Source organism: Pipistrellus kuhlii, unplaced genomic scaffold, assembly GCF_014108245.1.
Source record: "Pipistrellus kuhlii isolate mPipKuh1 unplaced genomic scaffold, mPipKuh1.p scaffold_m20_p_53, whole genome shotgun sequence".
Classification (NCBI taxonomy): domain Eukaryota; kingdom Metazoa; phylum Chordata; class Mammalia; order Chiroptera; family Vespertilionidae; genus Pipistrellus; species Pipistrellus kuhlii.
In genome coordinates this window covers 1,405,996-1,427,554 of record NW_023425555.1, presented here as the reverse complement: position 1 = coordinate 1,427,554, position 21,559 = coordinate 1,405,996, and the positions used below count along the sequence as shown (strand labels likewise).

Below are 21,559 nucleotides of genomic sequence, written 5' to 3'. Positions count from 1 at the left end.
TCACGTGAAACCACCAGCTCTTTGGCCCTTTCCCCAGAGCCTGGGGAGGCCTGATGGGGTGCCAACGAGCTGACGCTTCCCTGTCCTGCAGGAGCTGAACGAGCGGTGGCGGTCCCTGCAGCACCTGGCGGAGGAGCGCAGCCAGCTCCTGGGCAGCGCCCACGAGGTGCAGAGATTCCACAGGTGGGCAGCGCGGGGCCGGGCGGGCACTGCGGCCCCACGCCTGCCGGTGTGTCCGTCACAGTGCGAGCTGGTTGGTACTTGTGCTCTGGCCCCGGGGCCTGAGTCTGGCGGGGCTGGTGCTTGGTAAATGCTTCTGGGGGGGAGGGGGCATTGTGGCCCCTGACAGATGTGCCTGTGCCGGCTCAGAATAGGCTCCTGCTTGGCCTGCAGCCAGGGCAGCTGTCTCAGCACTGACTAACGTGAACTGTGTCTCGTCTGCAGAGATGCTGACGAAACTAAAGAATGGATTGAGGAGAAGAACCAGGCTCTAAACACAGACAATTATGGCCACGATCTGGCCAGCGTCCAAGCCCTGCAGCGCAAGCACGAGGGCTTTGAGAGGGACCTCGCAGCTCTCGGCGACAAGGTGGGAGGACAGAGTCCTCGTCTCCATTTTTGTCCGAGGCAGAGCCAGCTCTTAGGTTCCGTGGAGCAGAGCCTCTGAGTTCCTGCTCTCTCACTCTGCCCCCCTAGGTAAATTCCCTGGGGGACACAGCCCAGCGCCTGATCCAGTCCCACCCTGAGTCGGCAGAGGACCTGAAGGAAAAATGCACAGAGTTGAACCAGGCGTGGAGCAGCTTGGGGAAGCGTGCGGACCAGCGCAAGGCCAAGCTGGGTGACTCCCACGACCTGCAGCGCTTCCTGAGTGACTTCCGGTAAAACTCCAGCATCCGCTCCGCTCCGGGGCGGGGGACCTGCCGGTGGTCATTTCATTCAAATCACTGACTGCCAAAAGGCACACATAAGTCCCTGCGCACACATGCACACACAGCTCCCCTCCCTGCCAAGCGCTGTTTCTTCCTTAGACAGAGTTTTCACTTAATGTGGATATGGCTTAGTCTCTCCCATTTTCCTTATTTAGAAACATTTCAAATCTGCTGAGAAATGGGAAGAATAAAACTGCACACGCATGATGCCCTTCACCTGTCCCTAACTTTTGGTGACATTTGCTTTATCTCCAAGCCCGTGCTTTGGTTTCTCTGAGCCCCATGCAGTAGGGTGCAGGTACCTGGTATTTCCCTCCAGGCCTCAGCAGGCAGCCGCTGGCACACGGTCCTTCTCCCCACGCCTGCGTTCTGAAACCCAGCACTAAGACCGCGGGGGGTTAGGCCGTGCGCAGTTTCTTCCAGTCTCAGGTGTCTGCTCACAGCAGGGCTGGTTTTTATCTAGGATCCCGTTGAGAGTTTCTGTTTGGTAGTCTGGTCTCCGTCATCTAGAGCAGTGCCCCTCTGCCCTCGGTCACTGGCCTTTCTGAAAGCCCAGGGCAGTGGTCTTGTGGAATGTCGCGTGATCTGGGACCACTGTCTTCGTAAGGCTGCGTAGCTTACTTGTTTAATGGTACCGTCTAGGACAAGCGGTTCTTCGCGTGTCTGTGCTAACGGTGCTCACATGCTCCTGTCCGGTATGTGTGTTTGCGGGGCATGTCCTCTGCTGGGATGGAGCAGGCCCATGTGCTCTTCACCTTCAGGCCTCTGGTGGGGGTCCCAGCTGTGTTCTGTTTTCTTTGTTGGAAGTAAAAGTCATGGAACAGTCACAAAAGTATTCAGTGTCATGCGACCACCCACTCTCCAGTTTTGAAACTTTTCATCACCCTAGAACAGGGGTGGGGACATCCGAGGGCCATTTAAGGCCTGAGAAATCTGGTCGGGCCCTGCCAAGACATTAGGGCCGTGGTCGGCAAACAGGCTTGCAAGCCACATGCGGCTCTTTGGCCCCTTGAGTGTGGCTCTTCCACGAAATACCACGGCCTGGGCGAGTCTATTTTGAAGAAGTGGCATTAGAACAAGTTTAAGTTTTAAAAATTTGGCTCTCAGAAGCAATTTCAAACATTGCACTGTTGATATTTGACTCTGTTGACTAATGAGTTTGCCAACCACTGCATTAGGGGATGAGTTAATTAAATGTTTGACCAGATATAGCAGGCTAGTTTTTTTTTAGAGAGAGCATTTTTATTATTTTAAATGTATTTACTGATTTCAGAGAGGGAGAAACAAACATCAGTGATGAGACAAAATCATTGATTAGCTGCCTCCTGCACTCTCCACACTGGGGATCAAGCCCACAACCCAAGCATGTGCCCTTGACTGGAATCGAACCCAGGACCCTTCAGTCTGCAGGTCAATGCTCTATCCGCTGAGCCAAACCAGCCAGGGCTGGCAGGCTGACTTTTAGTTGGTAACTTTGTGTGGTTCTAGACTGATGTTATAAGCACCCAGTTGGCCCCTGGCAGAGAAAAACTTCCCCACCGCTGGTCTAGAACACCCAGACCCCATACGTAATCACTCCCCTTTGAACCAGCTTTACGTTCTGGTTGTATGATGCGACGTGTGGCCTCACATGGATTTTTGTGCCCATGTATATGGACATCTGTGAGAAGCTGAATGAAATGCATGCGTAGACCTAGGACTTTCAGGCTCAATCCTAAAGAAAGGCGTTGGCATTTGAAGCTGTGACCAGAGCTGTTGTCTCTGTCAGAACCTGTTATTCCGTAGAATGGAAAGGTTCTTATAATGAATTTATTCATTTTTCCTCGGAGGAACTTTTTTAAATATGTCAATAAGATGAACAAGAGGCTTTGCTCAGAGATTAGCCCCATTTGGTAGATGGACTGGATTCACCCCAAATAGCCTTCTGAGATAAGAGTTGCCGGTTCTCTTTTCCTGGGCAGCAAGCCTGCCTGCCCGGTAACGTAATGACTGTTCTCTGTGGCTCTGGTTTCCAGGGACCTCATGTCTTGGATCAATGGAATACGCGGGTTGGTGTCCTCAGACGAGCTAGCCAAGGATGTCACCGGAGCTGAAGCTTTGCTGGAACGACACCAGGTGGGTGGACCTGCCTGCTGAGTCGCAGGAACTTGGTTGCTCTGCTGGGTCAGGAAGACCTCTTCGTCCCCCCGCCCCGTCACCCTTTGTTGTGAGCTGGTGGTTGACATTAGAGTGAGCACCTTCTGCCGGTTACCTAATCCCTTCCCTCCTCTTGGCAGGAACACCGGACAGAAATCGATGCCAGGGTTGGCACTTTCCAGGCATTTGAGCAGTTTGGGCAGCAGCTGCTGGCCCATGGGCACTATGCCAGCCCAGAGATCAAGGAGAAACTAGATATTCTAGATCAGGAGCGTGCAGATCTGGAGAAGGCCTGGGCGCAGCGCAGGATGATGCTGGACCAGTGCCTGGAGCTGCAGGTGAGCGCTGGACAGGAGCTTCCTGTGTGCACGGAGTTTCAGACCTGGCATTTCCTTGCCAAAGGCTCTGTCTTCTCACCTGTCTCGCCCTTTAGCTGTTTCATCGGGACTGTGAGCAAGCAGAGAACTGGATGGCCGCCCGGGAGGCCTTTTTGAATACAGAAGACAAAGGGGACTCGCTGGACAGCGTGGAGGCCCTGATCAAAAAGCACGAGGACTTCGACAAAGCCATCAACGTCCAGGTGAGGCCTTCGCGCCTGGGCCTGCGCTGGATGTTTCCCGATGGACATCGTGTTTGTTTGGCTGGTTTTTATTTTTTATTTTTTTATCATTATTGACTTTAGAGAGGAAGGGGAGGGGGAGAGAAACATCCATGTGAGAGAGCTACCTTGATCGGTTGCTTCCTGTACATGCTCCAACCAAGTATCAAACCCGAAACCTGGGTATTGTGCCCTGATTGGGAATCGAACCGTTGACCTGGGATGACACTTCAGCCAACTGAGCCACTCCAAACAGGGCCCAATTGACATTTTTTTTTTTCTTTTTAGAGGGGGGGAGAGAGAAATATCGATGGGAGAGACATCCATCGGCTATCTCCTGTGCCCCCAGTACTGTGCCCTGACCAGGAATTGAACTGGCAACTTCTTGGTGCATGGGACGCTCAACCAGCTGAGCCACACCGGCCTGGCCCGATGGACATTTTTTATGGCTTTTTCTCCTTTACTCTGTTACCAATTAGAATAAAAAGTAGTTACTGATTTGATTAATTCAGCTGGAGAGCTTGGCAGCTTCCTCAATGACAGTGCTCAGCACTGGCTGCACAAAGGAAGCAGCGTAGCCACCGTACATCCCCCAGGATCGCCGGGGTCCAGGGAATGAGTTCCACCAGCGGTTTTCTTAACTGCACCCCTGCTGCTGCGTGATCATGGGGAGCCACAGGGAAAGGGTCATTGAGAGGGAAGAAAACTAAAGCTGTGGGCCCTGGCCACTGGTCTCGGTTGGTGGGAGCATCAGCTGGGTTTGGTTCCCGGTCTGGGCACATGCCCAGGTTCAGGTTCACTCCCTGGTAGGGACCTGTGTGGGGGCATCTAGCTGGTTTTTCTCACATCAGTGTCTCTCTCTATCTCTCTCTCTCTCTCAAACACACACACACACACGTCAGGTGAGGATTCGGGGGCCGGGGGGTTATGAGTAGGTTAGGGAACACATTAACAGAAATCAGAGATAAAACGCTTTGATTTATAAATCACTTTGTTGAAAATCTAACCACCTTTTCTAGTTAACCCTCGTTTTGTATGTGACATTTACTGGTGTCCTCGCCTCTGCCCCACCCCAGTGTGACCTGGAATCTTGAGTTAAACTCTAGTAATGATTGAAATCAAGCTTTCGCCTGGCTTTTTACACTCCTGCTTCTAAAGTGTCAGTGTATTCTGATCCCGCATCAGTTAGTACTGGTCACCCAAAATAACCGCTCTGCGCGCGAGACCTGCAGTCTGGGGCAGGCGGAGCCGCCTGGCCGCCGACCTCACGCCTCCGCTTGCCCGCAGGAGGAGAAGATCGCCGCCCTGCAGTCCTTCGCCGACCAGCTCATCGCCGCCGGCCACTATGCCAAAGGCGACATTTCCAGCCGGCGCAATGAGGTTTTGGACAGGTGGGTGCTCCGCGGGGCTGGCGGGCCCCACAGCTGTGGGAGAGCCCTGGCCAGTGCTGTTTGAGGGGTGCTCACACTGGGTCTCCGTTTCTCTTCCTCAGGTGGCGACGTCTTAAAGCGCAAATGATTGAAAAAAGGTCAAAGCTGGGAGAATCGCAAACCCTCCAGCAGTTCAGCCGGGACGTGGATGAGATCGAGGCTTGGATCAGCGAGAAATTACAGACCGCAAGCGATGAGTCCTACAAGGACCCCACGAACATCCAGGTGAGCGGGACGGGCTGGCTGGCTGTTGTCTCCAAAGTAGCCGGGTGCGTGAGGAGGCTGTTAGATGCGGCACCTGTGAAAGGGGGGCTCCTGTAAAACCGCTCCTGGTGCCCATGGGGAGGCCATTGACAATGGTCCTGCCAAGCTGAGCTGGTGCGAAGTTTCCACTCAGTTGTCAGCTGTTCCGTCTCTATTGAAATGGCCCGTATCTCCTAAAAAGTCCCTCTGTGCTGTCCCAAGAGCTCAGCTTCCCAGGGGAAGTATGATGGCAAAATGAGTTTGTTTAATAGCCGATTTGTGTGTTCCTATCAGTGTACTGAACTCTTGTTATTTCAATCTGTTTTTGTAGCTTTCCAAGCTGCTGGTAAGTTTTTTTGTCTCTCAAAGTTTTAGTTAAATGAGCTCCAGTATTTGTGTTCTGTGTAGATTCTTGTTATCATGGTCACAAGCAGTCTGCTGGTGTCCCTTCACCCGTCTTTCCATTTCTAATCATCCATCACACTCCATTTACAATAAGTGTCCCTGTGGGATGTGGCTTTCTCTGTTGTCGTTAGCCTGCAGCCCTCCATTCCCGCCCCCTCTCCCAGTTCCTCAGGTCGGCAAGTTCTGTGCAGTGTTTGATTTGGGGGCAGTAGTTGACTGCTTTCTTTCCAGAGGGGCTTCTTTTAAAAAATGAAACCATCGGCTTTTCTGTGTGGACATGGGCTCGTGGCCCTTAGAAGCCTAGGGCAGTGGGACTAGGGGGGTGAGAGTTTTGTGCTGGTCACTGGAGAGGGACAGGGAGGGACCCTCAGAGAGGCAGATGACCTCCCAAACCTAAGAGGAGCCGGCGGGAGGGGCTGAGACAAAAGTGGGCATTGCCCAAGGAGTGGTGAAAGGGACGTTTCCCTCCGCTGCAGCGCAGAAGCTGCTTATGTGGATGGAAGAAAGGAAGAAACAGAATAGATGGGATTCAAAACCAAAGGGTGATCAGAGCAAGAAAAGGGAATTGGGCTTGGTCGGGATTTGGGGCACTTGAGTCCTTTCTGCTCTTGTTCCGAGGCACAGGCCCCTGGTACACGGCGGCCCACGTGCTGTCCGTGCTGCGCCCCGCCAGCCAGGCGGCCCGTCCGCTGGCAGCTGCTGCCCCTGAAATGAAACGTGATGCAGAATTCTCCCCACCTGTACTGCTTTTTTCTCTCAGTTCTTTCCCTCCCAAATAACATTCTCCATGAGACGCTGCATTTCTCACCCAGAATTGTGCCACAGCTACGTCCTCGCACTGTCTCTTGTGTTCCCGTGCCTCCTGGTCCTTCGTGGTTTAAAATAAAACCATCGTGAGGTCCAGGATCAGGAGCCCATCCAGCATCAGGAGCCACCTCTCCCAGCCCCCTCTTTTCTTACAAAGAGAAGTTCCTGCCTGGACTCCAGCCTGGACTTTTACAGTAGGCAGAGTTTTGATAATGACAGCTACCAGATGAGAACCAGCAAAGCCACGGTCTGCAGCAGCTGTAGACTGCTCCTCTGCCACAGAGGGCCAGCTGGCCTTCCATATGCATTGCTTCGTAGTGACCGCTGCCGTAGATGATAGAGCTGTGTGTGTGTCATTGTCAGAGTTCTGTCCACTCAGGAGAACAGCGTGGATGGAAAATGATGTTCAAGTAGAGTCAGTACTTCAGTTGCCCATTGAGTTCCTCAGCAAACTGCTAGAAAGTATGTTATCCAGGACTTCACTCCCCAATAGCCAGTCCTGCTGATTTCAGATCCACGCAGCTCACTGCTCCTGAGCTGGTGCCCTTCCTGAGCTGCTCCAGCCTTGTGCTGAGCTCCACAGACAGCCCCTACAGCAGCCAGCTGCTTCAGTTGCCTTCTCTCAAAATGTTGGCACTTGTCCCAGATGTTTGTTTGCTGCCCCTCCCTCCCTTCTGAGAACCCTCCCCCTGGGAAGATGTAAGTGCAGGACCAGGTTTTGAAAGGTGGTTTTGGTGTTTTTAGAGCAAGCACCAGAAGCACCAGGCCTTCGAGGCAGAGCTGCACGCCAATGCTGACCGGATCCGTGGCGTCATCGACACCGGCAACTCCCTGATTGAGCGCGGGGCCTGTGCCGGCAGCGAGGACGCTGTGAAGGTAGGGCCAGCTCCACGCAGGCTCAGGGACCAGAGGGGCTGGTTTCAACGGATCAGAAGGCTCCGGGCTGCGTACAGATGGGGACCCGAGTGGGACTGGCTGCTCTGAGTGTCTCCCATTCTCCTCTCGAGTGGGTCAGGTCGGCTTTCGCAGAGCAGGTTCCCCACGGACTTCACCATCTCTGAGGGTTCCTTCTCTTCCCCAGGCCCGGCTGGCCGCCTTAGCTGACCAGTGGCAGTTCCTGGTGCAGAAGTCAGCTGAAAAGAGCCAGAAACTGAAAGAAGCCAACAAGCAGCAAAACTTTAACACCGGAATCAAGGACTTTGACTTCTGGCTCTCTGAGGTAATGCCGAGTTTTCCCTTCCCATCATCGGAAATGACTGGTCATTTGGGATAACAGTTCAATCAGCAAAAACAAAGCTATGGACAGTCAGGGCTCTCCCATCCCCCTCTACAGAAACCTTCGCTAACGGATGTGAGCTGTGCGGGACTTAGAAGTTGTGGGAAGGGATGCTTAGAGAAGAGGAAGCTTATTTTTGATGGGCCTTGGACTAGAGACCGCTCCTCCATGGGGAGTGCAGAGAGAAACCAAGATAGCAGTGAGCAGGAAGCCGGAGTCAGCAGTGTGCTCTGTGGGAGAGTTGGAGAACACAGGAAGTGACAGAAGTGTTTAGAACCCACCACTTTATCCATTTCTAGTCTGTACATATTTACTTGAATATTTGCATAGCTGTACTTTTATATATAGTTGGGCTCATACAATAATATAATTTTTATTAGTATGTATTGGGAGTGTTATCCTTTAGTCTCTAGTAATTCCTCCTAAACATTTGAATAGCCACCCAAGTTCGAGTTGTGCCATCATGTAATCATTCCCATGTGTTTGGACTCAGGTCTTCCAGGTTTTGGGCACTGTGTGTTGTGCTGCAGTGAGCATCCCAGTAATCTCTGCCCACGCTGCTAAGCCTTTCCCTTGCGGCAGAGTTTCCTTGAAATGGGATTGCTCTGCATTTTGCCATCAAACCACTTTAAGGCTCAGTGACCCTGCCTTAAACTGTAGCATTTAAATTCACAGGTGCTTGAGATTTTGGTTGACAGAAAGGGAGAGCATCTTAGGCGTGTGGGCTGAGACAGGCTGAGCATAACAGTAGCTTATGGTTGAGAGGTGAGCTGCCCTCAGTCTAAGACCCGGAGAACAGCTGGGCCGCCGGGTTTCCCAGAACTAAGTGTGCGCCATACCGTAGCCTCTCCTTGTGTCTCACTGCCAGGTGGAGGCCCTTCTGGCGTCTGAGGATTACGGCAAAGATCTGGCTTCTGTAAACAACTTGCTAAAAAAACATCAGCTGCTGGAGGCGGATATATCTGCCCATGAGGTGAGCAGAGGGTTGCCAGGCCAGTGTTTGGACACAGTTGTGCATTTGAGACGGGAGGGATGTCTCACTCCAAGTCAAGGGTCTCAAACATTGTAGCCTTGGGACCACTTTATACTCTGAACCTTATTGAGGGGCCCCGAAGAGCATGTAGGCTTTATTTATCAATATTCACCATTATTAAAAGTGAGTTAATTTTAAAGGTAAATTTTACTAATGCTTATCAATACCATATGACTTCACTTATGTAACATTCTCAAAAGGACAAGTTGGAGGCGGAAAACAAATTAGTGGTTGCCAGGGGTTAGGAGTGGGGAGGTGTGCAGCTGTAAAGGTACAAGGAAGTTCATTTGTGCTCACAGAACAATGCCTGTGCCTTCATTTGGTGGTGATTACACACATCTACACATAAAATTGCATGGAACAACATGCACAAATGAATGCATGTCAGAAAGGGTAGAATCTGAATGTCAGTGGATTGATTACACCCATGGTGGGAAAACTGTGGCTCACAAGCCACATGTGGCTCTTTGGCCCCTTGAGTGTGGCTCTTCCACAAAATACCACGGCCTGGGCAAGTCTATTTTGAAGAAGTGGCATTAGAAGAAGTTTAAGTTTAAAAAATTTGTCTCTCAAAAGAAATTTCAATCATTATACTGTTGATATTTGTCTCTCTGTTGACTAATGAGTTTGCCGACCACTAGGTTAGGGCCTTGAATGGATCTTTCACCCGTGTATGAGTTACAGGCATTTGGAAAATACTGGTTCGTTATGTAAATATGCTAAATGTGCACACATTTCATTATATTATCACATTAGCTAACATCACATCCAGTCAACACAAAAGCCGTTATCTGCTGGAAAGCTGACAAGCTCATAGAAGTAGACAAAAATTTTCCAAAATTCTGATTTTTCTCATGAAAACTTTAATTTTGCCATTAGTAACAACCTCAGTTGTCCTTTGACAGGTTTGCTTTTTTTATTCTCAACACAGTATTTGTGAGATCACGCAGTCTGAGTGGCCATCGTTTGCTGGTTACCCTTCCAAGTAAGACGGTGGTCTGGGGAAACGCGGCTCGCTGTGCTTGCACACGTGCTTTTCCGCAGGACAGTCTGACCTTGAGTCTGCAGCAGAAGTGACTGGGCGCTCTTCCCTTCACTCAGGCTTTTAAGTGACATGACTCAAAGATAGATACTTAGTACAGTTGATGGCTTTTGCTGCTTTTTATAATTTTTTTTACTATACATTCGTTTTAAAGTGGCATCCTATGATACATACAAAACATTTTCTAATGATAAAAATTTGACTTATATAAAGATATATATAAGTCACCCAGAAATCCCAAAACATTACTCCATAGTATCATATCCAAGTGTGCAAAAATGGGTAATATTGTTTTGATGAATTTTGAATTCAGTTAGCTGCTAAGACACAGGATACAAGACTTGGGTTGGACTTTTTCTTAGTTTGCATGGGCAGGCGCTGGTGTGCTGGGCAGTTTCCTGTCTTGTCATGTCCCTGGCAAGCAGGAAGCAGAGGGGCACTAAGCAGTGCCATGTCCTCCTCGAACTGCGCTGCGCCTGCTGCCTGTGACAGTGGCTCAGAAGCAGCGGGCAGCCCTCACCAGAGGAGAGGACATCCCCACCGCGGTAGCTGGCAGCCAGCAGCCAGTGTGCTGTCTGCAGGGAGAGGAAAGGAAAGGCAGAGATGCCTCAGATTCCTGAACCAACAAGAAACAGCCCCCAACTCTAAGAAATGACACGCTCCTCTGAGAGGAGAAAACCAAGTTCTCAGTGGAAACACAATAGAACCACAAGTTGGAGCCATGGAGGTAAACTTTTGCTGCTTTTAGAGGGTGTCTGCGAGGCAGCCCTGTTTCCCGGTTGTGCAGGGCAGTGAAGAGGCGGTTTCTGTGCCGTTTGCCAGGCCTGAGCTAAGGCATCACACCCCCCGCCATTGCTACTGCACCATCAGTGCAGACGAGCACAGTGTGGTGTTACGGACGTGGTTTTGACCTTGTAGAACCCCAGGGGACCGCATACCACACTCGGAGAATATCCATCCTCCACACCAAATGTATCTCACACCGGCCTTCGTCAGTGAGCACGTCCTGGGCTGTTCTTTTAAACTGGCATTCCCGGGGACCCGGATTTCTGACCCTTCCTGACCCCTCCCCCAGGATCGCCTGAAGGACCTGAACAGCCAGGCCGACAGCCTGATGACCAGCAGTGCCTTCGACACCTCCCAAGTGAAGGACAAGCGCGACACCATCAACAGCCGTTTCCAGAAGATCAAGAGCATGGCGGCCTCGCGGCGAGCCAAGCTGAACGAGTCCCACCGCCTGCACCAGTTCTTCCGGGACATGGACGACGAGGAGTCCTGGATCAAGTAGGTGCCCTGGGCGCTAGGCCACCCCTGGGGCCTCAAATGGCAGAGGAGCCACGGGGCTGAGTGAGTCGGGGTCCAGGCCATGTGGCCGTGAGATTCGGTCTCTCCTGGACTGTGTGTGAGACAGGGAAGTGCTGGGTCTCAGCTCCACCGCTCACTGGGGAACGGTTTCTTCCCATGTGCAGGCCAGCAGGGAGAGTGGTCAGCGATGGCCTCCAGATGGTAGTGACACGTGGTGGTCACACTAGACCTTGATGAGACCCTGCCCTGAGATCGCTGGGGTACAACAGTTCTTGAAGGAAGGAGATTTTTTTTAAACCTCTCCCCCAACCCCCAAAATTTTAGTCTGCGTTTTCTAGTTGGTGGAGCATATAAACAGACCAATTTTAAGGAGGGGAGAATATTTCAGTTTCTCACTTTAAAAACTTATATCCATGTCTTTTAACCCCATGGGTGGTATGTGTATGTTTGGTAAAGTAGGGCTGAAGGGCAATGCACAGGCACCTCCTTGTTCTCAGTGCCCCCCAGGCCTCGGCGGAGTCGGGCATAACACATGCTCCCGAATGCGTACATGGGCACTGCGTTTGGGAGATAGGCTTTTGTTTTCCTGGAGGAGCTGGCAGGTGTAGGTGAGGGACATCATGAAGGCTGTCGGTTCCATAGCAGTTTTGCCCAGACATCTCCAGCGGAAAGTGTAGGGTGCGGAGCCTGACCGCCTGCCTGTGTTGTCCAGGGAGAAGAAGCTGCTGGTGAGCTCCGAGGACTACGGCCGGGACTTAACCGGCGTCCAGAACCTGAGGAAGAAGCACAAGCGGCTGGAGGCCGAGCTGGCTGCTCACGAGCCTGCGATCCAGGTGAGGGCCTCTCCTGGCCCAGGGCAGCGGTCGCATGGGCCCAGGTGACCTACCAAGAAACCTCTGTTCCCACTCCCTCCCGGAGGCCCCTCCCGAACCGGACTGGGGCGTTCGGAGTTTGAGGCTGAGGCTGTGCCGGGCTCAGCAGGAGTGGCTGGCACTGTGCTCTCTGGCCGCAGGGTGTCCTGGACACCGGGAGGAAGCTGTCAGATGACAACACCATTGGGAAGGAGGAGATTCAGCAGCGCCTGGCGCAGTTCGTGGAGCACTGGAAGGAGCTGAAGAAGCTGGCCACAGCACGGTGAGTGGCAGAGGCGAGCACGGGACCCGCTGGACTCAGAGACCCGCACGGAGCTTTCGACCCTCCCCCGGCTCCTGGACCCTTTCCTTGGTGTGCGAAGCCACAGATGGTCGGCTCCAGAGCCACCTCTGGCAGGCGGAGCCGGTTCCATGTGAGAATCAGAACCCAGCATGTGTCCCGGGATTTCCCGTTTGCCCAGCACTGTCTCTGCTCGGTGGTTGCAGAGCTTGACTGACTCGCTCACGTCCCCCACTTGTCAGTCTCTGTAAGCACGCCAGCCATAGGGTCGGAGTCGGAAGAACTCCTGCTGACTTCCCTCTGCTGCGCCAGGGGCCAGCGGCTGGAGGAGTCCTTGGAGTACCAGCAGTTTGTGGCCAACGTGGAAGAGGAGGAAGCCTGGATCAATGAGAAGATGACCCTGGTGGCCAGTGAGGACTACGGAGACACACTGGCTGCTATCCAGGTCAGCGGAGCCAGCAGCGCCGCCTGCCTCCTTCCTTAGCGGGTTTGCTCAGGGCTGTGCTCTAGCCCTGGTTTTACTGCTTTCATAACGACCCATTTATATCTGTACCCGTCGGCCCTCCAAGTCCCTAGCTGGACTGATGGTGCAAGGGCATGCACCTTCCAGGTCAGTCACCCTCTGTCCCGCAGCTGGCACATGGCACATGCCAGGCCCTCACAGCCACCTTGCTGCCTCCCCGCAGGGCTTACTGAAGAAGCATGAGGCTTTCGAGACAGACTTCACTGTGCACAAGGACCGTGTGAATGACGTGTGCACTAACGGACAAGACCTCGTCAAGAAGGTGAGTCTGCCTGCCCGGAGGACCCGGGGTCCGACGCCAGGACTCCCCATGCGGACACCCCAGTTGTCCCACAGCACTCACCCCTGGGTGTCACCAAAGGTTTGCACAGGCCAATAGCAAGCCCACCCCCGTGTTTCACAAAGAAGAGGAAGGTGCCGTGGCTATTGGCCGTCCTCCCTCGTTGCAGCCAGTGAGCAGTCGCCCCACAGCACTGCCTGCCTGACAAGCAGCGGAGCGCCCGCTGGGCCTGTGGTGCTGGCACCTCTCCCGTGTGGCTCTTACTGTTTGTTTCTCACGTAAGAGAGCCCGTTGGAGATGGTAGGCCTGCACGTGAGCCACCGCCAGAGACCACTAGCCAGGCCTTTGCCCAGCCTTCTAGACTTTCCTGCATACATACAGCTCCCTGGCTTACACCCTCTGTAAGTGACCTGCCGCCTGGCTGTGACACAGGACGTGTTAGGAGTCTGTCAGATCGCAGGTTGGTTTTGCTCAGAGAGCCTCTGACAGAGGAGGAGGGGTTGGTGCGCCCTCTGTAGTGCCAGATGCAGCGTATCCCCACTGCTGGGAGTGAGTCTCCACCGGTTGCTTAAGCACAAGGACAAACAGCACCACAAGACAAGCAACTTTTCACAAGTTACTCCTGCCTCAGACCATCAGTCAGTAAGCTGCCTTACACAGGACTTGGCCGGGAATCCGGCCTTTGAGACGAGACTAGAGGTTGGTCCATAGGAGATAACAACGTAGCACAAATCAATTTCCCTGAAGAGTTTTCTCCTGCCCTGGGGGTGAGTTAACTTAGCGAACGAACTATAGACAGAGGATGCAGAGATGTAGCTGAGACCTCTGCGCAGCCCCCCATGGCACGCCCCCTGTGCTCTGCTCCTCGTCCATGCCGGGCCTGCTTGGTGGATCTCCTTCAGCCTCTGGCCAGAGCCAGGGCCTCACCCTCAGCAGCAGCCTTTGCTTCCTCCCTGACTTTCTCTCCAAACTTCATGCTGACGGAGGAGGATGTTTTCAAGTACGATCTTAACCAAGACTGAGTCCAAGTGTTTGAGACTTTGTAAGTTTCAATCTCCACAGTGTCAAAGCATTTTCTGAACCATTGACCCTGTGGACATAGTATTTTTTCCAAGTGGTAATTTGGGCTTTTCCCAGTTTTTTTTATATCAAAAATGACGCTGATAACATCATTGTGACCTGACATTTCAGTCTGTCCTCGTTCCTGTAGACCTTGCTTAAATGGCACTGCAGGATCCGTCGTCTTAAGGCTTCTCTGTTGCTCTCAGAAGCCTTACCCGCTCCTCTCCCCCCGGCGGATGTGCCCGTGGTGGACGGCGCACGTGGTGCATCTTCCAGAACTGGGGCCTCTGGGCGGGCGGGCCAGGGCGGCTCCCTGCAGCGGAGGTGAGGCTGACCAGTGTGTCTTCTCCGCGGCCTAGAACAACCACCACGAGGAGAACATCTCTTCCAAGATGAAGGGCTTGAACGGGAAAGTGTCCGACTTGGAGAGAGCTGCCGCCCAGAGGAAGGCGAAGCTCGACGAGAACTCGGCCTTCCTTCAGTTCAACTGGAAGGCGGACGTGGTGGAGTCGTGGATCGGTGAGCTGCTCGGCGGCCCCACGGTGCCCAGCCCAGCCAGCAGGCTTGCCCCGGGCCCGAGGCGCCTCCGCTCCCTCTGCAGCCGTTTTCTTGTGCAGAGAAGGAGCTGATCACGTGGGCAGAGAGCCCGCCCCCAGGGCACACCCCCAGCGGCTGCAGCAGGAGCCAGTGTCCTCACTGGGCCGCCACAGGTTCTCTCTCGCACACAGGCCCTTGGCCTGGGAAAGAAGCAGGGACTGTCATAGCTGCAACAATGTGCACAGCAGCCAGCGCCGGTGCGGGCAGCACTGCCTCCCGAGAGCAGGGAGCAGCCAGGTTTGGGGACCAAGTGGCCTTAGTGGTTATCCCTTTAGTAGCGATTGAGCCTACTACTCTTCATGACGCCCATGGGGTACGGGGTCTGGGTGCAGGAGCAGGCAGGTACTGCGGCTTGGAGACTGCTGATTTTTAAACCGAGGACGAGAGGTGTACTTCCCATGCTTGGTTTTCTAGGTGAAAAGGAGAACAGCTTGAAGACAGACGACTATGGCCGAGATCTGTCTTCTGTCCAGACTCTCCTTACCAAACAGGTCAGTGGTGGCCCTGGATGGTGGATGGAGTCACTCCAGGAGTATTTCCTGGCAGATAGACGATGGCTGGCATCTTTCATTGAGACGTTTGACTCCGCTACATTGGGCCCAACAAGATCCAGTCCTGGTCCTCGGGCGCTTGTATGGTGGCCTGATGGGTCTTACATTCAGTGTCTGACCTCAGTGCCTGCGGGGCAAGGGGGCGGGAAAGAGGCTGCTGTCAGAATCTTAGGGACAGACAGAGATAGAGGCGGGTGTGACCAGGGCAGGGCCAGGCGGGGCCTCCCGGCTGACAGGCTGGCTGAGGCACAGGACAGGAGTCCGAGGCTCACTGTGGTCACTGCAGATGACTCCTGACTCCTGTTCCAGGAAACCTTTGACGCTGGCCTGCAGGCCTTCCAGCAGGAGGGCATCGCCAACATCACTGCCCTCAAAGACCAGCTGCTGGCCGCGAAGCACATCCAGTCCAAGGCCATCGAGGCCCGGCACGCCTCCCTCATGAAGCGATGGAGCCAGCTTCTGGCCAACTCGGCCACCCGGAAGAAGAAGCTGCTGGAGGCTCAGAGTCACTTCCGCAAGGTGAGGGGGCCGGCCGGGCTCTGGTCCATTTGGCACAGAGGTTCTGCACACGGGCGTGGTGTCAGCTTCAGCCATAGCAGTGCGCCCCCTGCCCTGTGAGAGTGCCGTTGAGAAACACGGGCGCTGCATTCCCCGAGGCCGGGAGGGTGGCAGGAAGACAGTGGGAGAAGGGGGCCACGCCGCCCGTGCCGGCTCAGCCCTGGTATCCAGGGAGCTTCCCTGCCGTTCCTGCCCCACCTGCGGGGCGTCCAGCCAGGTGGCTGTCCTGACGCCGTCCCCTCTGCTTTCAGGTGGAGGACCTCTTCCTGACCTTTGCCAAAAAGGCCTCTGCCTTCAACAGCTGGTTTGAAAACGCAGAGGAGGACCTGACAGACCCTGTGCGCTGCAACTCCCTGGAAGAAATCAAGGCCTTGCGAGAGGCTCACGACGCCTTCCGCTCCTCCCTCAGCTCAGCCCAGGCCGACTTCAACCAGCTGGCCGAGCTCGACCGCCAGATCAAAAGCTTCCGCGTGGCCTCCAACCCCTACACCTGGTTCACCATGGAGGCCCTGGAGGAGACCTGGAGGAACCTGCAGAAGATCATCAAGGTGCCTTCCCGCTGCTCCCCGCACTCCCGTCCGGGCTGTGGGCCTGGGATCCCGTCCGAGAAACCCCTTCGCCAGGAGGGCGATGAGACTCGAGCGGAGGAAGCGGGTTTTGTTTATCAGAAGTGGCAGAGTCAGCATAGCACCCCTTACCTGTCACCTGTCATTTTCACAGCACAGCGTGCCAGAATTCTGGCAGGGGTTCGAGCAGCTAGAGAATTAGAGTGCTCTGAGCTCTGAGTGTCTCCCAGACTTCTTCCTGTCCGTTAAGGTTGACATAGTCCTTCCTGACTCCCGAGCCAGCTCCTGTGTTCAGCATCCCAAAACAGCTTCCTACTCCTTCCAACGTGAAGGCCAGCTATCCCTTCCCGAGGGCAGAGCCGTCGCCAACCCGGGCCTGTCGGTGCCAGACGGGCTGGTGACAGGGCTCCCGCCTCCCTTTGGTCCGTAGGAGAGGGAGCTGGAGCTGCAGAAGGAGCAGCGCCGGCAGGAGGAGAATGACAAGCTGCGGCAGGAGTTTGCGCAGCACGCCAACGCCTTCCACCAGTGGATCCAGGAGACCAGGTGCGGCCCCACCTGCTGAAGACCCGGGCCTCCCGGTCCAGGGAAGCTTTGCACGAGAGCAGAGGCATGCTGGGTGTTAGAGGGTTAGGAGTGGGAACGGAGGGTGGGTGGCATTGGAACGTGTTCTTGCAGTTACTTTTTCCAATGGCGGGGGTTGTGTAGGGGGGGGTAGTGCATGGCCCTGGGTTAGCCAGCTCAGGGCAGAGGGTGTGGGTGAGTGCAGGGTGGGTACTGATGTTGGTTTTGTTTTCTCTCTCCTGTCTCCCTCTCCCGATTGCTGCTGTTCGGACACCACCTTGTCTCTCGGCTGCTTGGATCCCACCTGCACAGAACATATCTCCTCGATGGGTTAATATTGTCTTATTTCTCCGGGCTCGTGGTGTGGTGGTGTCTCCTGTGCTTGTCCCTTCCCCCCTACCCTCCCGTGGCCTGGCTTTCGGAGGACCCCAGGGTGGGCCTTCCTGCGCCCTCCTGCCCAGGGCAGGCTGTACTTCCCCTGCCCCGTCCCTGTCCTCTTACAAGGAGTGTGCGCCCTGCCCCACTGTCCCTCACAGCCTGCCATCTGGGGAGGGGAGCCACTCCGCCTTCCTGTCCAGTGCCAGTGCTCTTGGGTAAGGAAGGAGACACCCAGGAGGCCAGAGCCTCTGGAGTCCTCGTGCTGGTTCATGCCCTGGCTCACGTGTCCGCTGGGACTGTATTGTCCTTAGGAAGGCCGTGGGCATAACGCAGAATGCCCATGTTTAGGGGGCTCAGGCTGGTTCAGGAAGTCCCCGCCTGGGTACTGATCCCTCCCAGCAGTCCGTTTTTCCGGGATGGGGGACAGGCGTCATTTACCCTCATCGAAGCAACAGTGCTCTGTGTGTCTGAGTGGTCAAGGCAGGTTTGGGAGGAGTCGAGGAGCAGGGCCACCCCGCCCGGTCCTAGTAGGAGCCTCTTCCCAGGCCTTGGCTTCGGGCTGGGCCGGTCACCTTTGCACTCTCTCCCAGGCCACTGTCAAGGCCAGGGTGGGTGGTAGCATGGGGGAGTGGAGCAGTGGGGGACATGTGCCCAGGATCTGTCCCCGCGTGCTGAGGCCGAAGGGTCGGCACTCAGCATTTAGAGCAGTTTCAAGCTTGAGCTCGTGAGCAACCCTGGTGTCTGCTTTCCTCCCGGCCCACTGGCTGTGTCTGCTGGTCCTGGTCTCGTCTCTGTAAGGTGCTGTGCTCCCCTTCCTGTGTGGCTCCTCCCAACCCTGCCCAGTCTCTCCCAGCCCATGTGCACTGCCCCGAGGTTGCCTGTCCCCCCAGGCCGGCCCTCAGCTCTCCCTCCACCAGGTCCCTGCCTGGGCTCCAGGCTGCCTGTGCGCTGCCTGCTTGGGCCCGTGGCGTGTGTCTGTCTCGGTATTGCTCTCGCTCCCCTTCCTTTGGTGTATTCACTTGGTTTCTTTTCTTTAAATAGCATAGCATATCGTCGGGTCATTCGTGTCTATCAATATGAAGTTGGGGATGATCTGTCTGGAAGGTTTTTCTCCTCTTATTTCTCTTACCTCACTGTGGTTTTACCAATGCACTCGACTTCCCAGGCGGCTCGCTTTCTGACTAACCCACTGCCCTCGGCCGCTTGGGACAGAGGGGTCTGTCCTCCTCCCCCTGCACCAGCACCCAGCCTCCCACCCCCAGGTCCCAGGGGGGTGCTTTGCCCGGGGAACATGGCATGACTGCTGCTGGGGTAAGAGGAAGCCTGGTGCCTTGCCTTGCTAGACACTTGGCCTTGGGGAGATGGCAGGGCTAACCCCGGCTCACTGGGTGTTGAAGGGCAGGGGGGGTAAAGCTGGGGATGGGGGAGGCTGGGCTAAAATCTCACTAAGGACACAGTGTGACTTGTCTCTGCACGTGACCCCAGCCTGATTGTCGTCTTCGTTCACTGGTAGCCTTCTGTGACCTCGCTCTGTTACGGGAACATGGAGGCTCCCACAGCCCTGCTCTTCAGAGCGCGGCCCTGGAAGGGAGCCTCTGTTCCCAGTCCTGAGTCTGGGCTTTGTCACAGCCACCTCCCTCCTCTGGGCAAAATGAGAAATGTTGTAAAATCTGAAATGTTGTAAAATCTCTAGTCATGATCTTAGCACCCAGTTTCCGTCTCTGAGGGTTCATCTGACAGCACCTCCCCTTGAATGTGGCTCCCCTCCTCCCTAAGGTCTCCCCGCCTGTCAGCGGCAGGTTTACGGGGTGTCTGAGTGCAGAGGGGGTGTGCTGTCAGTCAGGCCTGCAGCCCATCTCTGCTCCTTTAAAGTCTGTTCCTGGTCCTCGCTTGGGTCCATCACCAAATCAGTGGGGCTGGGCCTGAGAGGAAGGGTCCTGTCCTGGGAGCAGGCTGGCTGGGGCCCAGCCCTGGCCCACCTGTTGGCCTTGGGCAGGTGGCTTGCCACGCGGAGCAGCAGCTTCCCCTCTGAAACAGAAGTGTTGCCTGCCTGCTCTCAGGCCGCCTAGGAAGAGATTGCCAACAGCAATAAGGAAGCGAACTGGAGACTGCAGGCCCCGTTTTATCTAAAGATAGTGCCTTTAGAGCTCGCTCAGGCCCCTCGCGCCTCACTGTGCTTCCGTGTTTAGGTCCTGCATGGTGGAAGAATCCGGGACCCTTGAATCCCAGCTGGAAGCTACCAAAGTAAGTGCCCCAAGGGCTCCTGGCTCGGCTGAGACCCTTCACCTGCCGGTTCAGTCAGGCACAGGGTGGCTGGTGGGGACCTGTCTTCTGTTGGCTCCCAGGAGCCTGGGTCCCTCGGTCTGGAGTCTTGGAGCATTGCTTCCTGGAGCCCTGTTTGAAGAGGAACAGGCTCCTCTGGTCCTTAGCAGAGTTTCCCAGGCAGGTCTGCCCACTGCTTTGTGGCTCTCGAGTTGAAGTCTTTCCTCTCCTGAGGCTGCTGGACTCTTCCCCTCATCCCCACCCACCCTTCCCATTGCACACAGCCCTGCTGGTCTCAGGCTGTCGGGCCAGGGCCATTATCCATACATCTTCTCTTTTCCCCCCCTCAGCGCAAGCACCAGGAGATTCGAGCCATGAGAAGTCAGCTGAAGAAGATTGAGGACCTGGGGGCAGCCATGGAGGAAGCCCTGATCCTGGACAACAAGTACACGGAGCACAGCACGGTGGGCCTGGCCCAGCAGTGGGACCAGCTCGACCAGCTGGGCATGCGCATGCAGCATAACCTGGAGCAGCAGATTCAGGCCAGGTACGGGCGCTGGCCCTGGGCGGGGGGAGCAGTCTGAGCCGCTGACCAGTCCCCCAGCGTCAGCAGTCACATTGCTGCTGTGGGAGACTCGACCCCGAATTCTGTTCTTTCTTCCAGGAACACAACAGGGGTGACCGAGGAGGCCCTCAAAGAGTTCAGCATGATGTTTAAGTGAGTACACCTGTACCTGGGGCGGGGCTCGGCGGGGCTCAGCAGGGCCCGTGTGCTGAGCTGCCTGGGCTTTGTGCTGCAGACACTTCGACAAGGACAAATCTGGCCGCCTGAACCACCAGGAGTTCAAATCCTGCCTGCGCTCCCTGGGCTACGACCTGCCCATGGTGGAGGAAGGGGAGCCCGACCCCGAGTTCGAGGCGATTCTAGACACTGTGGATCCAAACAGGTGAGCCTCAGAGAAGCAGTGGGATTGGCTCTGCCCCACTCCTCCCTCCTGCTCACTACACTTGCCTCCCTCCCACCCCCCAGGGACGGCCACGTCTCCCTGCAAGAATACATGGCTTTCATGATCAGCCGTGAGACGGAGAACGTCAAGTCCAGTGAGGAGATCGAGAGCGCCTTCCGGGCCCTGAGCTCCGAGGGAAAGCCTTACGTGACCAAGGAGGAGCTGTACCAGGTCTGGGCCTCTGCCCCTGCCCCTGCCCCGGGGAGGGGGGTTAGTAACAGAGCCCCACCTTGGATCCCCCTGCTGGGTGCAGGTGTTTCATGCCCACGTCCATGAATCTTAGTCCAGGCCAGAGTTCTCAATCGGTTCCTACGACTGGCTTTGGACACTGGGCATTAAGTCCATCCCACCCCGCCTCCGTGTGGCTCACGGGTGCCCTCTTCCCTCCAGAACCTGACTCGGGAACAAGCCGACTACTGCGTCTCCCACATGAAGCCCTACGTGGATGGCAAGGGCCGTGAGCTCCCCACGGCTTTTGACTATGTCGAATTCACCCGCTCGCTCTTCGTGAATTGATCTGCTCCTAGGTTAGCCTGGCCCATGCTGCTTGCCCTGCTGCCGCCTTGCTGCATGTCCACTCATCTCTGTGCTCTTAAGGAAACACTTAGTGTTACTTTCCAATGTAACCTTTGACCCGCTTAGCTTGGGATGACACTTACTAGAAAACGGTGCTTCGATGCCTGCTCTGGTCTGGTCGCAGTCGCCAGGTTGCAGGGGGACCCAGATTCCTTTGAAGCCAGCTGCCCCATTCCGACTCCAGAAAAATCTAGGCAGCTGGCTGGTTTCCCTCTTGTTCTCCCTCCACCCACCCACCCACCCATGTTTGTTTCCATATAAAAGACAAATAAATGGCAACTC

General features: G+C 55.2%; 1 protein-coding gene across 15 annotated transcripts in view; it reads left to right on the top strand.

Moving 5' to 3' along the window:
* Positions 1–21,559, top strand: part of SPTAN1 (spectrin alpha, non-erythrocytic 1) — a 58,501-nt gene extending 36,942 nt beyond the window's left edge. For 5 of the 15 annotated variants that reach the window (XM_036416200.2, XM_036416195.2, XM_036416193.1 and 2 more), the window contains 30 exons: positions 92–183; positions 445–589; positions 697–878; positions 2,945–3,044; positions 3,206–3,403; positions 3,499–3,645; positions 4,951–5,054; positions 5,156–5,318; positions 5,668–5,682; positions 7,293–7,424; positions 7,630–7,767; positions 8,693–8,797; positions 10,975–11,183; positions 11,917–12,037; positions 12,217–12,338; positions 12,669–12,801; positions 13,043–13,141; positions 14,581–14,740; positions 15,233–15,309; positions 15,679–15,888; positions 16,179–16,475; positions 16,924–17,036; positions 17,367–17,384; positions 18,474–18,536; positions 19,622–19,676; positions 20,045–20,241; positions 20,359–20,412; positions 20,495–20,641; positions 20,725–20,872; positions 21,092–21,559. In XM_036416200.2, coding sequence (XP_036272093.1) covers positions 92–183; positions 445–589; positions 697–878; positions 2,945–3,044; positions 3,206–3,403; positions 3,499–3,645; positions 4,951–5,054; positions 5,156–5,318; positions 5,668–5,682; positions 7,293–7,424; positions 7,630–7,767; positions 8,693–8,797; positions 10,975–11,183; positions 11,917–12,037; positions 12,217–12,338; positions 12,669–12,801; positions 13,043–13,141; positions 14,581–14,740; positions 15,233–15,309; positions 15,679–15,888; positions 16,179–16,475; positions 16,924–17,036; positions 17,367–17,384; positions 18,474–18,536; positions 19,622–19,676; positions 20,045–20,241; positions 20,359–20,412; positions 20,495–20,641; positions 20,725–20,872; positions 21,092–21,217 — 3,870 coding nt within the window. In that variant the 3' untranslated portion in view covers positions 21,218–21,559. Of the gene's footprint in view, positions 1–91; positions 184–444; positions 590–696; positions 879–2,944; positions 3,045–3,205; positions 3,404–3,498; positions 3,646–4,950; positions 5,055–5,155; positions 5,319–5,667; positions 5,683–7,292; positions 7,425–7,629; positions 7,768–8,692; positions 8,798–10,974; positions 11,184–11,916; positions 12,038–12,216; positions 12,339–12,668; positions 12,802–13,042; positions 13,142–14,369; positions 14,741–15,232; positions 15,310–15,678; positions 15,889–16,178; positions 16,476–16,923; positions 17,037–17,366; positions 17,385–18,473; positions 18,537–19,621; positions 19,677–20,044; positions 20,242–20,358; positions 20,413–20,494; positions 20,642–20,724; positions 20,873–21,091 lie in introns of those variants that run through there. The other 10 variants (XM_036416201.2, XM_036416206.2, XM_036416198.2 and 7 more) reach the window with 4 other exon arrangements.